At 43.3% G+C, this 18,721-nt stretch overlaps 1 protein-coding gene and 1 long non-coding RNA gene across 2 annotated transcripts in view; both read right to left on the reverse strand.

The window, feature by feature from the left end:
• Nucleotides 1-15,423, reverse strand: part of LOC146490638 (uncharacterized) — a 52,444-nt gene extending 37,021 nt beyond the window's left edge. Inside the window, exon 1 of the long non-coding RNA XR_014872214.1 lies at nt 12,582-15,423. This is a non-coding gene — a long non-coding RNA (uncharacterized LOC146490638). The remainder of the gene's footprint in view (nt 1-12,581) is intronic.
• The window catches only part of xpr1a (xenotropic and polytropic retrovirus receptor 1a), a 100,144-nt gene that overhangs the window by 77,293 nt on the left and 4,130 nt on the right, over nt 1-18,721 (reverse strand). Inside the window, exon 2 of the mRNA XM_085150217.1 lies at nt 15,535-15,586. Within this exon, the coding sequence (XP_085006343.1) occupies nt 15,535-15,586 (52 nt within the window). The remainder of the gene's footprint in view (nt 1-15,534; nt 15,587-18,721) is intronic.

Genomic DNA, 18,721 nt, shown 5'->3' on the forward strand with positions numbered 1-18,721 from the left:
TGCTTTAAGTTATTTTGTTATTTACATAATAATGTAAATAACCTAATAATGATCCTTATTGCTGTTTTAGAGGAGCGCTGCTTCAAAGGATAGTTGCAGATTTCTGTCAGAATCTGCAGATTATACAGAACAAATAAAATGTTCACGTTTCTCCAACGTTGTCTTCCCAGCAGTTTCACCGGATGTCCAGGAAGCGTTCGCGATGTCTTCTCTGGCGCTGATAATTGGCGTCTGTCTTGTGTCGGTGACGTAAAAGACGGATTTAATGCGACATGACCATCAAACAGCAGCTTTCTAAAACATCAGATATGTATCGGATTCAGAACCACAGATCGGATTTGAAAATATCGGATTTGTGCCGTTCACACTGTCGCACCATGATCGGATATGGGTCGCAGAGGGTCAAAAAAGTCGGATTTGATGCGCTTTCGCCTGCAGTGTGAACGTAGCCTTAGAGTATCCAGCTAACCTGTCCCCACTAACTGTCTTTGAACAGTGGGAGGAAGCCGGAGTATCAGGAGAGAACCCACACAAACACAAAGAGAAGATGCAAACTCAGATCCCTGAATTGAACAGATTGGAATTGAACTCAGGACCTTCTTGCTGCCGCCGTGCCACCCTCTGCCCGTTTTGGTACCTCTGTATGTGTTTGTGCTGTTAACGAGTATCAGAAGAAAACATTATAATTCAAGAGAATGCTCGCACCCTTAGTTCTGCTTGCTCGAGGTTTATTGTGTTTCGGTCCTGAATGTCACAGGAACAAAAAAGGCCTGAATGATTCTGGCCTCTTTCTTTGGCGTCATGGTAACCGTGATGGAGAAAGTTCAACACGGCTTTATGTGCAACGCTGCAATGAAACCGAAGCTATAACAGTGGCTCTGCCTCCGCCCCGGCGTCTTCATGCTTTAACTAGAATCATAGCAGAAGATTCGTCTCAATGATGCAGTTCTGCTGCGCGACAATTTAAAAAACATAACAAGCACTTCTGAGAATAGCTGTGCAACAGTTTAACTCATTACACGTGTGATTCAGTCTCATAAAAACCCCAACATGAAATCTGCAATAATCCTCTTACAAAGGCTACTGCACATGCCAGGGGAACAATAAGCTGCTCTCTGCTCAATTGAGCTGCATACTAATAGAGTGATTATGAGACCTAATTATCAGATGGCACTTGTCAGGAAGAGAAGCCAGTTTGCAGTTTGCCTGAGGATGAAATGCAAAACAGACGCAAACTGTTGTTTCTACTGAACGGCATGCGGGCGCGTCTTCCTTTTACAGCTAGTTAGGAGTCAAGAGGACACGTTTTCAAATCAAACACGATCATGGTGCAACACTGAGACGTGTAGTCAGAAATGTGACACACTGACAGGCCACGACCCTCGCAGTCGGTCAACCTTACGCGTTGGATAATATTGACACGAAGCATCAATCACACGTCGAAGAGGATATGAAATATGCATATTGCCTCAGGCCAGTGGTAGCAGGGAGGGTGAACATCAACAACCCTGACAGGAAAGCCTGAGACCGTGAATGAGCACATGAGTGTGTGCACACAGTATGCTGCTTTGCATCGTCTGCTCTCTCCGTCTCTGACATACCCTAAATGTCTGAAGCACTTTTGTGCTAATGAAGTTGCTCTGGTGCCCTTGTGTCTGCCAGTGAGGGACGGGGCAGATTGTGAAGACACACGGGTCGGGATGGGTACCGGTATCTGGTGCCATGATGGCACCGGTTCTGACATAAACGGTAGTAACCAGACCGAAAAGCAGCGCACATTTCGGTGCTTTATTTTCCTGAGCTGTGATGCACTTTAGATTCTAGCCAATCATTTTACGTTTCCGAGGATAGTAGGCGGGTCCAGGTACGTACGTTCTTTTAGAGCAGAGCTACAGATTAAAAATGTCCAAGGTGAAGCGGTCAAAGTCTGGCTGTACTTCACAGCAAAAGATGCAAACTCAGCAGCTGCAACAAGTGCTTTAAGCTGATACTGTGATGCTGTCAAAGGAGGTAACACCTCAAATCTGATGAAACACCTGGCGACGCATAGCGTTTTTTTAAAAGACGAGAAATGCGCCGTATTTGATAGCTTGCTGCGAGACCTCACACCGAGCACATCTACTGAGGGTGTGGTGCCTGTTATCGACCCGGAGTTAGCAACATCCCCCAAAAACCCGAGGAGAGTCCTGGCCCCTAGCCCTGCCAGTGTAGCAGAAATGATGAGGATGATGATGCAGCAGCAGCCGTTCTTCTCTGCGTGAGTAGCTTAATGTTGTTCGTGTGTAATTTACGTTGAGTAGGCTAACCACGTTATTACATTAATGCATGTAAGGTGAACTAGCAAACATCATCATAGCTACATGCGGCTGTCTTCTTGTTTGATGGCAGATACTCCCTTCACCCTGGCCAAAAAGGCTAAAATGACCAAAGAAAAAGTGGGAAACAGTTAAACATGAGAGGTTTTTGGACAAAGTTTGTGTTTTTTTCCATTGTTTAAGCTGCTTCCAGCCAAGAGTGATACCATATATGCCCCATAGCTGCAGAAAAGGCTAACATTGTTATCTTTTTACAAAAAAAACAGCTGAACGTGAGAGGTTTTTGGACCAATTATGTATTCTCCATTCTTTAAGCACCGGTTTAAGCACCGTTTAAGCACCGGCACCGTTTCAAAAGTACCGGTTTGGCACCGGTATCGGATAAAACCTAAACGATACCCATCCCTACACACGGGCATCAGGGGAAAGCTTCCCCACATTTCCAATCTCTCACAGACTTAATAATTCAGCATTTAATATAAAAACAGACGGGCTGTCCGGGAGGGAACAATAGCTGTGAATTATTGATCTCTCTGCTTTTGTCTCCAGATTATAAGAGGATATAGTGTAAATAAGGGGATAAATTATATCTGGAGCAATATTTGTTGCCCTTTGAAACTTAAATTGCGAGTTATTGCTGCCATTTTTGGGACGTAGTTAAAATCACTGAACAAGCAAATGAAAGAGTTTGAGCTCTCGTGTTCTTTGATTTTCACACATCTTTCGTTGGAGTAATTGTAACGTTTGGGAGACGAGGCTCCCCGAGGCTTTCGCTTCCTTCCCTCCAATTACCACCAATGTCACCTCCCTTTCTTTTTTCACTCTTTTTATCTGTCATTCAATCGTGGCCGCGACTTCCTTCTGTATGTCGCTCTGCTCGTGGGAAGCCCGAAAATAAATCTATCAGGACCACAGGAAGTACATATATGCCACCTTTGTAACCTCTACACAAAAATGCAATCAGGCACAGGAGTGCTGACGCCCACGGGGCCACTTTTGGAACATTTCTATGGGGCTGTATGGATTCCCGGGAACAAAATAAATATGTATGACTTTATTGGCCTCTTATATCTCTTACATGGTTGCTTCAGTACATTGAGATTCATGGAAACTGGTTCATGCACAGCTCAGGTCCTGCTGTAACGTTTCAGTCGGTCTGGACTTTAACTCCACGTTGATTCGTTTCTTTTTCGTCCATTCTGTTGTCGCTGTCCTGCTGCGTGACCCAGTTTGGGACAAGCTGTAGCTGTTGGACAAATGAACCTAAAATATGTTGGTATGCAGAGGAGTTCATGGTCTAGTCATTGACTGAAAGGTGCCCCGGTTCCAAAACAGGCATCCCACCACACTACATTTGACAGGTGATCATTTTAACACCGACCCCGTTAATTCCCATGGAAGCAATAAGAGTCTACTTCATAATTCAAGGACTGACTTTGCACAGAATCCTTTCCTCACTCTTCACACTTTTCCATCATGATCTAGTTTTCAAATTGGTGTCTCCGTTTCCATGTTTAGGGTTAGTAAATGTACTGACAATCAGCCAAAAGTCATCGCAGTAAGAGCTAAGAAAAGGAGACTGACCGGTATAACATCATCGTGAATTTGTGCTCTAAGCTAATCTGTGCCAGGTTCCAGTTATCTCTCCAGAGAAACGATGCAATATACTCGTCTAGTAAAGGACACTGTGTCCTCTGCAAGGCCCACATACTGTACGAACCCACCCACACCTCCCATCAAGCTGGTTGTAGTACCACTAAAACCTCTATAATGTGGAGAAAGATTCTTTAAAAGCCAAATCAAAAAGCTAAATTAAAAGAGTGCGGGTGTCAAACAAGAACTGTCCCTGAAAAGATGCTTTTCCTCGTTAATAAAAAACCCTCTCTGCTAGAGGTGGGAATCACCATACATCCCACGATACGATATTATCACAATACTTAACGCTCGATACGATATTATTGCAATTTTTTAAAATATTTTGCGATATTCAGATTCTGTACATAAAGGTAAACTTTATCAATCATCATTTTCTCTAATATCAAAGTCTCACACTCAGTCTTTCTCTCATTTCAGTTTGATTGTTGACAAACTGAACGGTTTGTATTACAGTCTAGTCCAACTTAACTGAATCAACCATCTGGTACAATTATAGCTATTCTGAACTATGCAGTTTATGAAAACTATGCAGCCCCTTCAGCAACTGAAGAATTTGAAAGTAAATTAAAACAAAATATAATTTTACATTAAATAAAAAAGTTTTAAACTTAATTAAAATAAAACATGTCTTAAATTAAAATAAGTAAACTGTCATGTTTATTGCTGCCAAAAACAAGTTAAACACATTTGGACAGTGAAGGAATGTCAGGATTCTTGCTCAGAAAAAGGATCAACATGCTCTGAAGTCAGAGCACAAAAACCTTTTTGTAACAAAATATCGATTTCTGCTGTTCCTGTATCGATACATTATTAGCAAACAAAATATCACCATACTACACAGTATCCATTTTCCCCCCCACCCCTACTCTCTGCCATGGAAATTTGTAGTGAACACCAAAATAATTAAGTAACAGATAATTAATGAGGCCAGTTTTTTCAGCATCTACCACAGAAACGTCTGTTTTTGATTTATACTGATTCACAATTGAAAAGGATATTTTCTGTGAATTGACAAAAATTATATAATATAGATAATTTATATTACATAAGTCTGGACAATGAAATATCAAATTAAATACCTATTAAACTCGTAGTTTCACTGGTCCAGGCCACTTAAGATCAAAGTGGGCTGGACGTGGCCCACGATGTCAAATTACTGCTGTGATTTAGAAACCACACAGACCAGGTTTAAGCAACTGTTGAAATAAAAACTTAATAAACTGAGACGGAGCATGTTTGCAAAATGTATCTCCGAGGAAAAAGAAAAGAAAAAACCTCACATATGGGCAAATATATTCATAAAATTATAAATAAACAAAAGCAGATGAGAGTGGACACTGTAATGATTTGATTGGCTGTATTCTAATTAAGGACTAAAACACAGAAATACAGCAGCATATGGCCCTGCTGTCGTCGCCTATAGCTCACAATCACACCCACATGCTTGTAGCATGCAGCTCCTTATGCGCGCATGTGTGTGTGTGTGTGCGCGCGCATCTCTGCATGCAAATGTGCACAAGTGTGAAACCCTCTGCAAACAGTTGTATGTGAGCGCAGCAGAGACGGCCTGAGAAGATAAAAACATCAAGGCGCACAGCAAACACAAGGTCGTGCGTCTCTATTCTTCTGTCCGTCATCAGCAGCCAGCTTTGTGTTCTTGTTGCGTTTCTATCGTTGAATACAGGACAGATGCTGTTTGGGCAAATATGCAAATTGAAATCGAGAAATTCTGCCGAGCAATGCGATTGATTAAAAAAATGATTCCTTTTAATCCTTTTAAAACATTTGTGTGAATCTGGGATAGATAAATGATACGCAGTCAGCTATTCCTGATTTGCTACGCTCAGCAAAGCCTGGCTGATCTGCTGGCTGCCGGCCAAAGCTGTCAATGAAGCATTTCATCACTGATTTAAAAAATAACTCGCCTTATAACAAAGGTCAGATTATAGCGTGGAAGCCCCTGCTAATGCCCGACAGAGAGTGAACCCCGGAGACGCCGAGCATCTTTTCTAATCAAGAGAGACAGATCTCATTACAATGACATGCTTGCATGCTTCAGATTGTTGCGATCGCTCTTGCAGCTCGTTGTATGTGATGTGCAGTTGTTCACATGGCAAGCAGCCAAATCATATGATGGATGTTATGCTTATTTAACCTTTACATGATTGCATTCTCATTGGGGAAAGAAGCTGCATCTCATTCGTCCAGGTTGGTGTTTCTGAAAGGTTCACATCACGCTCGTCCTCGTTTACGTGTAAACACACATGTATGTGTGAGGATAGACATGTATGCTGCATGAAGCCATTATAGGGATTAGTAGAAGCCTCCTAACTGCATTTAAGAGGCGAGAGGGTTTCCAGGATGACCTTGTCTCCTCTGAGTGCTGCTCACCTCTCCTTCACCCCTGTCCCTGATCAATCCCCTCCCCAAAACGTGCATTTTTCCTACTGCAATCCTCTTCCTGCTATTTCTGCCTCTCTCTGCCAGTTTTTCTCCGGCACACTGCCTCTGCACCATTTGAAAAAACCTCCCAGACTCCCCTCAAACACCTAAAACCTAAAAATACTATCTCAGCTGGAGCTGCTGCCTCTGAACTCCTCACCCTTTTCGAACATCACAGCACTCGGTCCTCTAAATCAGCCCATACCTTCTCTTCTCCTCTTCGCCTCCACTTTATTCAGGCGAGATCTAATTCACTGATGAATAATGGATGGATGGATAGGAGACTTTCATCCACCATGCTTCTCTTTCTCTCGCTGTCTTTATCTTGTGGGAAGGCTATAGTGCTAATGCAGGGCAACATGCATTGGAGATGAGCCCAGGGACCTCCCACTCAGTCTGTTTGTCTGTCTGCTGCCTGAAGGATCTCTCACACACGATTTCTCAATATTATACTCTTCCAGTCTGGTCAGTGACAATCCCGATCTATAATTTTCATTATTGTTTCGTAATAATGACAGCAAACATAAATGTGGAGCGCTGATCATCCTTTCTTCATTCAGTCATTCAGCTTTTTTAATCATTCTTTACCTCCGTTCGATTCGTCCCTGACCTTGGTATAGCAATCCCAGCTTCATATTGACCCTGATCCTCCTCCTGCCTCCCCTCTAATACCCTCAGAAACCCCATCAAAGGACCAATGAATTCACAGCTATGTCCACATTTCATTGCTTTGTAAGTTCAGTGATGCTTTGAACACCATGGAAGCCAAACCTCGCACGGGTGCTCGAACAACTGCTCGAAACATCTTGATAACAATGCAGCGTACTGTATGTGGACTAACAGTCACGAAAAAGTCATTTCCTATAAATTCCAATTGGATGTAGCAGGAGGACCGACATCGACACGTTGCAGGCAGTAAAATCTGTCTGCAAAGATCTCCCAGGGTTTGCTCAGTTTATCCACAGTTGCATATCTCAGCGTTGCCTCATTTACTTTTATTTGACTTCACATATCTGCTCAGGTGGCGCCCAGATTAAGGACCTAAATAAATAAATAAAACCCCAACCCCCACAAAATCCCAGCAATTAGTGCTTGGAAGCGAGCACAAGCTGCAGCTTGTCAAAGAGCCCATCAATAATGCAGGTGGGTGGGAGCCCCTGGCTGGGCGGCCACTGTCCTGATGAACCCTTCTGCCCGTCTACCTGTCTGTCTGCATGTCCATCTGGCTCTCTTCCTTTCGACTGCTTCTATCACCTCCCGCCGTCCTGCCAGCACCTGTTTTGCCTTTTTCACAAAGCACAGTATTGTCTGTTCTGTCTTTTGGGCATCCTTGAGTGCTCTTTCAAAGATACTAAGGTACTTGCCAAACATGCCGTGTGAGTGGGTGCGTCACAGACTCCTCGTGTAATCCCAGACTAACGCTGGTTGAAACAGGCAAAACTTTAGTGCTGGGCCGTGTTATTACTTTCATATTTTACAGTTAAATCACAAAAAGGATTTGCATGACAAACTGGACCAGAGTGGGTCAGGTTTCGGTCCAGTGTCTTGCAGAAGTAACGCACCACTGCTGAGGGGGAAAGAACAAAAGGCAAAACATCATTTTTAAAGCACAGAAACATGTTCGGAAACAAAAGTTACAACTACACGCTAAGGCGAGAAAATTGCACAAATTAGAAAGTCATTCGACGCAGGGGGCGGGAAAAGACTTGAGCGGGGAACAACGACAGTAATAACAGCTGCTGCTCCATCGCGTACGCAAGCAGAATAACAATCAGCGCAGGCTAGCAGCGACTAACCTCTCATCACGGTCGTCGACAACAGCAGGCAAAATGGCGCACAAGCAAACAGCTTAGGCAACAAAGGTATAGTGTAGCTGTGATTAGTGGAGCTGCTTTTATTACACAGATGAAGCACGAAACACCAACTACACAAAAGTGATGATTAGCAAGTGTTGGAGCCACGAGGCTGCTGATGTGAAGAGTTTTCATCAGTATATGAAACTTAAAAGAAATGAAGAAAATGATCGTCCAAGGGAAGCATGGCAACAACAGACTGACACACTGGAGAGGTGAGAGGGAAGCTGTGACGCTGTGGTAGAGAAGAATAAGAGTCAAGCTAATGAGTGACGATTAAATGTGATTCATATATCTGTATCTGTGGTGTTGTGTCTTTGTCTTTGCAGCGAAGCTATGAAAGTATGAAATGAGGTCTGAGAGTAGTTTCATGCAGCTCTTTGAGGAAATGACGAGCAGCATGATAGCATCTCAGCAAGAGTCATCATAAAGAAGCTCTGACTGTCTTCCTTTCAGCTGAATGAGCCATGGCTGCAGAAGTATCACATTTCCTCATCAGCGATCCACGACTGACTATCATTTGAATATCATATATACAACATGAGAAGTTTTAGTGTTCACTCGTGGTATGTTAGGGATGTTTAATTAAAGGTATTCCCACAATTTCAGCAGAAATAAGCACTTTTCAGCACAGCAGGCTAGAAGTAAGAGGTTACATAAAGGCTTCTTTTTTCATTATAAAGGTAAAGCAGTTTATTTCACCACAAGGACACAGTGCAGGCCGTTTCACAAGGCTGCGACACGACGCGCTTTATTTCATTGGATAAAACATGGAAAGTCCTGAAGTTTGAATATCACAGCGGAGCAACAAATCTGAAGTGAAACCTTAAGTGCAGAACAGAGATGTAATCAGATTACTTTTTTCAAGTAACGAGTAAAGTAAGGGATTACTATTGCAAAAACGGTAATTAGATTACCGTTACTTTCCCGTAGGAACGCTGCGTTACTGCGTTACTAAAACCGTGATTTTTTTGCGAGAATGTCTCATGACAGTGACGTAAGCGAGTGCGACGTTCGTGACAACAGCTGTGTGCAGATCAACAATGGATCATATATCGAGTGCAGAGAGAGTATGAGCGTGCAGCGTTTAAAGCGTGGAAGTACTGACCTTACTTTGAGTTTGATTCCATAAAAAGTGACAAAAACATTAGTGTCCGTTGTGCGTGGGAAGAAAACTTCTTTTTACAACAAAAAAACCCCTAAACTTCCGAGCAAGCACCGAGTAGCTACGACGTAATGGGAAACTCACAGAGAAACTCGCGGATTCTTCCACTGACCGCTGCACACCTGCACCAGGGTAACCCTCCGCCTACCCCACTCCTGCTTTACAGGTGAAAATAGAGCAACAGGACCGCTAGTCTTTGACTTTATTTATTTTCTGCTGTGTTTTACTTGCATCTATTTGAAAGACTGAGTGTAAACACAAAAAATATTTTATTTTATGTGCTGGAATGTGCAGAAAATAGGTTTAAATATTAAACAAATTTCTTCCAGTCAGAGAATGTTGCAGATAATTAAATGTTTGCTTGATGCATAAAGTTAAAAGATTAAAACTAATAAAACAAGTTTTAAAAAGAGACTTTTCCATTTGATTACATTTTGTATGATGATTATGCAGAAAAAGTAGAATTGGGCTGAAAGATCTATCACTTTATCACCTATTCAGGTTGTAAATCGTGTTTTTAAAAAGTAACTAAGTAACTAAGTAACTAATTACTTTTGAAAATAAGTAATCAGTAAAGTAACGGGATTACTTTTTGGGGGAAGTAATCAGTAATTAGCTACTGATTACTTTTTTCAAGTAACTTGACCAACACTGGTGCAGAAGGCGGTTGATGGTTGTGGACGCAGTGCAACACAAGAAACAATCAGCCGACTTGTTCATTCAGAAATTGTAGTTCAGGAAAAATCTGCTCCCCTGAGTTATGAAGTCAATAATGTGCAACATCATTGCTTTTATCAGACCCCACGTGTGCTCGTGATGGTAAAAGGGTGCCCGCCAGATTCTCAGTGTTTATCCAGCCCCCCCCTGCAGTCGAGCCCTGCACAGATACCATCACACTAATAGACTGCCCATTAAGAGAGTGCAGGAGGAAGGACACAAAGGAGGAGTAAGTGAATGAATGAGTGAGTGAATGAAACAAGTGAATGACTGTAAGGAGCAGAAAACGTAACACGTTATAAATTACAGGCAACCATGGCATGTGATCATGGCCAGGAATATGATGATGATGATGATGCAGAAATAAAGCTGTGTGTTTAGTGTCTGGGCCCATTGTTCTCAGATCTCTGTAAGAAGCAGCAGCCTAATTGAATTAGATCGTGGCACAACTCACTGCGATGGCTGCAACAGGGAGGACCAGAGAGCCAGACAGCTGTTCCCCTTTTCTGTCTCCCCGTGCAGGAGCAGACTTGTTTTAATTACAATTATTCCAGGACCAATGAGAGATGAAAGGAACGAGAACAAAGGCCCTAACGAGGGGTGAAGGGTCACAGTATCAGAGACGCATTAATGCGCATGTGTTGGTGCATGCCATTTTGCAACAAGATCCTTTAATTAGCGTGCATCCGTCCGGCTGAGCTGAATGATAACCGAGTGAAAATGAAAGTGCATAATTCTGTGGCACATTCCTTTGGTGGATCTCTGCAGCAGGAGCGCTGAGTGAGGGAATTCTTTTTGATAAATAAATAAAATTAACCACACGTGACACAGCCGACGAAATCCTGCATCAAACTGTAGCACGCCGCGTATTTGCTGGTCATGTGCTGTCGCAGATAAGTGATGCAAAGGCCGTGACAGAAGCTTCAAAATGTCTGTTCGGTGCAATGTGTATGTTACACAGCTCTATCAGGTACAGCGTCTAGTGAGAAAGCAGAGCGGGTGAGCAAGTAGTCATAACCCAGTAAACTGGTTCCCTCAGGCGAGGATTCACCTGCCGAATACCAAAAAGCTGCTTTTTATAAAGACGGAGGCAGGAGCGAGACAGCGAGAGAAAAGCAGAGCGAAGCACATCAGGAAACCAAATCCTCATATTTCCCTTTCAACTTATTGGAAATCTTCATTTATAACACTTTCTGATGAGGCTCCATCGAAAATAGTTTATATGCTGTAATTACATTTAACATTATTAATTAACTAGGCCTTTATAGATGAGTTATAAGCCACAAATTAAAAGCAACGTTTCTGCTGTCAGGGAAAAGCCTCCTCCAACATTAAAATGATGAAGGTTTAATGTTGGGCTTGACATTAGCTACTCTACACAAGGAATGTCAACAAATGTGCTGCTCAGATACTAAGCAACAGTAAATATTAGTATCAGCTAGGGCTGCCACAAACGATTATTTTGATAGTCGACTAGTCACCGATTATTTTTGCAATTACTCGACTAATCAGATCATCATCCATTGGACATAAAACGTACAGCTTATTGCACCAGCAGCATCTGCTCTTATATAACTATCATTAGCTTACAGCTTTAAGTGTTTAAGGTCTGTGCTAACTAAAAATAAAGACAAGATGATAGTTTATTAAATTTTAATGAAATTTGCAGATTGTTTCGGTGAAGTTTAATAAACTCCTTGCTATCTAAAATATAACAGGACACCGGAGTAAATTCTCGAGCATCTCACACTTCTGATAATCAGCTGTCTGCTTGATGTTTATTCAGCTGTGTAAAAACTATAACTTTAATCTCAGCCAAACCGATTTACTCAGGAACAAATAAAATACTAAAAAAAAGCCAAACAATAACGTTTTTAAGTTATCTAAGTGACTTATATATCATGTTTAACCTGAGTAGCGAAAGACGGTGGTGGGTTTGAAAACAATTTGCCGGGAGTCCGGTGTTCTCACGGCTCTAGTTAGCCTAGCCCCCGGCTAGCTATCGAGCTAGTGGCTAACAGACGTCTCCGAAAACGTCGGAGCGCTTTTGAAAATATGTGGTGTCTTGATAAACTGAGCAGATATTTGAGGTTTACACAGCTACATTCTCGCCTGAAAATATGTTAAACGTTTATTTTGTGACCCAGAAAGAATAATAAGAGTAATATTAAAGCTAACTAGCTGCCGCCATTGTTGTAAACTGAGCTGGGCTGCGCTATGAATTCTGGGACACAGCTTCTTCTTCTTCGGGGTTTAACGGCAGCTGGCATCCTTGTACATGCAGTGCTGCCATCTTCTGTTTCAGTCCGTTATTACACTCTTAAATCCTACTACTTATTCCTGCGTCTTTTGTGATCTTACAAAGCTTCAAACGACGCGTCGACTATTAAATCAGTCGTCGACGATTTTGATAGTCGACGTAATCGTGGCAACCCTAGTATCAGCTAAAGTCTAGAAACACTGATGAAGTCTTTGAGGAATTTCTGGAGGTCAGTAGAGCTCCGGTGTCAACGACAGTCAAGTTACTTACTATAAATATTAACCCCACACAAGTTAATGTTTGGAGTTTAACACTTAGCAACTACCAGGCAGTAATATTAGCCTTCTATTATTATTATGGTAGCAGCTAGTGCTCATGAGTAACATTACTGTGTTATCTATGTAGCAAAGTTTACCGAGGCTATTTAATCAGCATTTAAAATAAGTCACCAGAAGCACAACATCAGCTTCAATCTAAAAATACTGTCTCTTATTTTTTGCACCACTGAAGAGAATCTTAAAATATTTCCAATATATACAACATAAAGTCAAATTACAGAACTTTTCTTGCACTACATCAGCACGTGACACCACACTTTAACTTTAATGAGGTTCATGCACATTTAGACTTTATTTCAGATGCTAAAAATGCAACGAATACATGCTAAATATATTCTGCTCATTTTCAGTATTCTGATCACTGATCATGTGATAGCAACCAAACGATCTCTATCAGCTGGTCTGTGTGCTGCACACATGTGACGCTGCCATCATGGACGTGACAGTAAGAAAGCAGATGGTGGGTTGACTTCTCGCTCCTCGTGTGCGCGTGGAAAGACTGAAATCTGGTCCTGGTGTTGAAGCCACCACAGCCTTAAAATGCTTTTATATTAAATCGTTAAAACAAAAAGCTATAAAAGTCCAGTCGGTCTATTTTTCTGATGTCTTTAGGCCGCAGTCTGAACTAAATCACATCTGAAAGTTTTCAGTACAGGACATGTGATGAAAAAGTGCTACGATAAGCTTTTATTTGATCACACATCCTAATATTGTTTCTGTTATGAAAAGTCAACAGCCACAGGAGAGCGTGCTTTTCAGGGCTCAATAATGCCATTTGTCTCCGCCGCCATTTTCATTATGGGCTCTCTGGCTTTCCCAGCAAACACAACTCTGCACACATCACACGCCTTTCTCTGCACGTGCTTGCTGCAAAAATGAGGAGAAGACAAATCACTCTGATCGAGCAGGAACTCTGTCACATCGATGGCAGAATACGACTTTGAGCTGATCGATCGAGCCCGTCGCTTTTCATAAGACATGCTCACCTATCTTGCGTCAAGTTGACAGAGGCAGAGCGCAGTGACCCATGAGTACAGCTCAGACCTGAGACAGGAAATAATTCATCATCCACATCGAGGTTGCCTCAGGAGACGCTCTTAAAGGGAGAGTCTGAGCTCGACTGCTAACAAGCAGGGAATATCACTAAATTGAAGAATATTCACACAAACACAGGAACTACTTTATGTAGTTTTAAATAGAATTCTTATTAGTGTTATAAATAATAAATGTCCAGAGATGAGTCAAAAATAAAGTCAACAAATATCTCAGATTGATTTTTGAGTCTGAAGCTGATGGAGCGCTCTCATCACTGCAGTTTCAGCGCCTGTTACATCTTTATCATTCACAGATAGTCAAACTCACATCCACACCAAACCCACTCAGCAGGAACACAGCAAAACACTGAAAAAGAAAAAATCCCTACACGGGCTTGTGTTTTATCCCGAGCGCGTGAGCTGCACCCAAATGCTGAATCTACTTCATCCATCCGTCTTCATCCGCTTTATCCGAGGCCGGGTCGCGGGGGCAGCAGCCTAAGCAGAGAGGCCCAGACCTCCCTCTCCCCAGCCACCTCCTCCAGCTTATCCGGGGGAACACCAAGGCGTTCCCAGGCCAGCCGAGAGATATAATCTCTCCAGCGTGTCCTGGGTCTGCCCCGGGGCCTCCTCCCGGTGGGACATGCCTGGAACACCTCACCCAGGAGGCGCCCAGGAGGCATCCTTGTCAGATGCCCGAACCACCTCAGCTGGCTCCTTTCGATGTGGAGCAGCAGCGGCTCTACTCTGAGCCCCTCCCGGATGGCCGAACTTCTCACCCTATCTCTAAGGGAGAGGCCAGCCACCCTTCGGAGGAAGCTCATTTCTGCCGCTTGTATCCGCGATCTCGTTCTTTCGGTCACTACCCACAGCTCGTGGCCATAGGTGAGGGTAGGGACGTAGATCGACCGGTAAATTGAGAGCTTCGCTTTCACACTCAGCTCCCTCTTCACCACGACGGACCGGTGCAGCGTCCGCATCACTGCAGCTGCAGCCCCAATCCGTCTGTCGATCTCCGGCTCCCTTCTCCCGTCACTCGCGAACAAGACCCCGAGATACTTGAACTCCTCCCCCTGAATCTACTTCAGCCGCATCGTAAAACTCGGATGTTCCCCAAATGAAGATCAGAGTTTTCCTTCCATGTTTTTCACCTCGTTGTCCCACCTGAATTGGCTCAGCGATCCACCAGCGGGGCTCGCCCCACAGTTTAATAACCACAAGTGTTTCATGTCACATCATTAGGTACACCCAAACCCTGCAACTGAAGAAAGTTGTTTACGCCACAAACTGGTGTCTAAAATAAAAACAAATGGTTTACATTCTTTCCCACACTACACACACACACTCTGAGGCCAAAGAGTAATTATAGCTGGCAGCCTTCCTGCTAGTTGGTGCACTGAGTGCTGCTGGCTTCTCAGTTCTGGTCTTCCTTGTTAACCATCGTTGCTGAGCATTTTTAGGGTGTTCGAACGCTCTGTTTACATTATATGAACATAAAACAAGCAGTAAAAATGCTTCATTTACTCCTCAGCCCTCTTCTCCTTGCATGTGTTTATTACTTTAAGCAGGTTAGCTTAAAGTGAAGTCACAGACTGAAGTGAGTGGCAACGTGTTAGCTGTGATTTACACCTATTTTTAGCAGGGCTGTTATTCTGGTGATGCCCAAAAAGGGGGCACATAAGTGTGTGTCTGGGAGTGTGTTTTCCTCTGTCTGTGTGTCTGGATTTCTTTATCCACATGAGGAGCTTCCTTACCTTCTATAGATGGAGCTTGGTCCTGGGCAGCATATAGCATATCCTTGAATGCCTGATGAGGAAGAGGAGAAACAAATATGAGTGTCTGCAAACAACAAAAACAAAAAGCGGCTTTGAGCAAAAGACATTCACGATTTCACAGAGCCTGTGATTTCACAGAGAGGGCTGCACATGTGCAAAGCGACTGTGGTTTCATTTAGACGGGATGATAAACAGCTAATTGCTTGAATTACCTCATTATCTAAAATCCCATCAGTTGTAAAGGTTTACAGTAGATAAATGGGGTGATTAGAATAAACCATAAGGTGCCACAGAATTGTTAGAAACATCTGCATGCAGAGGAGAAGGACCTTAAAAAGGACCTCAAGAGCTATTAACTAAATTACAGTAAAGACCAGGCAGCTGTTCACATTATAGACAAAGTCTGCACAGCATAAGCTTCATTTTAAAACGCCCCGCTTGTTACTACATTGTTGTGTTTGTTACACTGAGCACTGTGAAATCATGTGATTATACATGAAAACATAAACACATACAAACCCTGAACCAAAGGGCTATGAGCACGCCCAACCCCGCCCACTACCTCTCACACAGTCCAGCCCCGCTGCAGGAAAAGTTTTCTTGAAAGACGAACAAAAGAATGACTCAGTGGACAGAGCACAGCTAGCACCTTTTATCCAAGGGTTCAGAAGAAACCCACGCACTATCACAGCGGTCTGTGCGTCCTGTGACCACCATGCTCTCTTCTGAACATGCAAAAACTGCACAAAAACGTTCAAATCATTCGTAGCCTTTCACATTTACCCTTTCTGAAGCCCTCGCTGCACTCAGCAAGACTTACTGATGCTTATTGTCACTAGCACATATATTGATCTCCCTTTAGCCCATCAAAGAGACTCATGACAGAACAAAAGCAGTGAGCCTAACTAGATCTAGTCAGTATATCTGAGCCTCACCCACTAACTTGGGCTCATTCCCAACCGGAGAGGTGACATTCCACATCCCTGTGGCCAAACTTGTCAACTGGGAATTGGACCTCTGCTCCCGACTGCCACCTGATCCACACAGCACTAAAAGCTATGGCCCCTTCTGCAGGTATTGAGCCCACCGGAGGGCAGAAGCTGGGCCCAAAACCCAATTTGGAGCAAATTAGCCCCGACTATACAGATACTGGGATCATCAAGCAAACCTCATACACAACAAAGAGGCAATTCACAGAGAGACAGTGGTAGTATAAAACATGATTGCCCTGTGACTATATTATAATGTTACAATTTATGAAATAAATAATTAAAGGAATAGCAGATTGACAAACTGGCAGATACAAAGCAGAGATAGCAGCTGTGGTTAAACGGGGTCGCTCCTTTTCAGCGAGACTGACCTTGAAGATAATGGAAACAGACGACTGCTGGCTCGTTTGAACATTTCCTCATAACTTTTTTCACAATAAGAAAATCTTTGTAAGCAAACTGCTCCAGGAAATTATGATTTTGGACTTTTAATTAATTGTGAAGTAAAATCTAAGCTTTGCACCAAATTTCATGTTTCAGGTAAAACATAGGTGCCAATATATGTGCTGTCATTATCATCTCTGTCTGGGGTCAACATGGGAGAGACAGAGAGGACTGTGTGTGTGTGTGTGTGTGTGTGTGTGTGTGTGTGTGTGTGTGTGTGTGTGTGTGTGGAAACCACTCAGAAATCCAGTGCATTAGCCGAAGCCTGGACTGTTGATACTTGATACTAAGTTCCTCTGTGAATTATATGCAGTGAGACTGCAGCTCTGGAGCCTGATCCTGGAGCTAAACATTTCTTTATGCAGCATTCGTCCCATTTTGTCGGATTAAAATCACAAAGGGACCAACTGTGGACACACACACAGCTCACTGATGTCCAGTTAATAACTAACAGTTAGCTGCTGATATAGTCAAGTGGGGGGGTTCATTAAGGTGGAGGCATTGCCATGGCGATGGCTGTGACAGGAAAGGGGGGCAGGGTGTCTCTTTGGGGAACGGAGATAAATTTGCAGTAATCATTGGTGAAACCTGTAGACAATAACTAAGCCAAAGCTTTCAGGGCCATCAGTTAGAATTACTAAACATTAACATGACGATGTGGCATACTCACATCTGAGATGGGCTCCAGCCGCCCACCCCCCATGACCCTGCACTGGATAAGTGGAAGAGGATCAATGGATTCATGAATGGATGGAAGAGGATGGATGGATGAATGGATGGATGCATGTATGGATGGGTGGATGCATGGATGGATGGGTGGATGCATGAATGGATGCATGGATGGATGGGTGGATGCATGAATGGATGGGTGGATGCATGGATGGATAGATGAATGCATGGATGGATGGATGCATGGATGGATGAATGGAGGGGTGGATGCGTGGATGGATGCATGGATGGATGGATGCATGGATGGATGAATGGATGGGTGGATGCATGGATGGATAGATGAATGCATGGATACATGGATGCATGGATGGATGCATGGATGGATGAATGGAGGGGTGGATGCGTGGATGGATGCATGGATGGATGGATGCATGGATGGATGAATGGATGGGTGGATGCATGAATGGATGCATGGATGGATGGGTGGATGCATGGATGGATGGGTGGATGCATGGATGGATAGATGAATGCATGGATGGATGGATGCATGGATGGATGAATGGAGGGGTGGATGCGTGGATGGATGCATGGATGGATGGATGCATGGATGGATGAATGGAGGGGTGGATGCATGGATGGATGAATGGATGGGTGGATGCATGGATGGATAGATGAATGCATGGATGGATGGATGCATGGATGGATGAATGGAGGGGTGGATGCGTGGATGGATGCATGGATGGATGGATGCATGGATGGATGAATGGATGGGTGGATGCATGGATGGATGAATGGATGGGTGGATGCATGGATGGATGGATGGATGGATGGATGCATGGATACATGGATGGATGCATGGATGGATGCATGGATGGATGGCCCACACCAGCTTTATGTCACTATTGAAACTAGACCTCTATAGCAGAGTATCCATGTTAGTCAATACTGTGTGTGGACTTTAATCCTTTAAATGCTGAATCATGTTGAGAGGACACTAGCCAAAATATTTGGCCAAATCGTTGCTCTATGATGCTTGAGATCGTGCTTGAGGAAGTGCGAAGCGT

The sequence above is a fragment of the Neolamprologus multifasciatus genome, chromosome 23, assembly GCF_963576455.1.
Source record: "Neolamprologus multifasciatus chromosome 23, fNeoMul1.2, whole genome shotgun sequence".
Lineage (NCBI taxonomy): Eukaryota > Metazoa > Chordata > Actinopteri > Cichliformes > Cichlidae > Neolamprologus > Neolamprologus multifasciatus.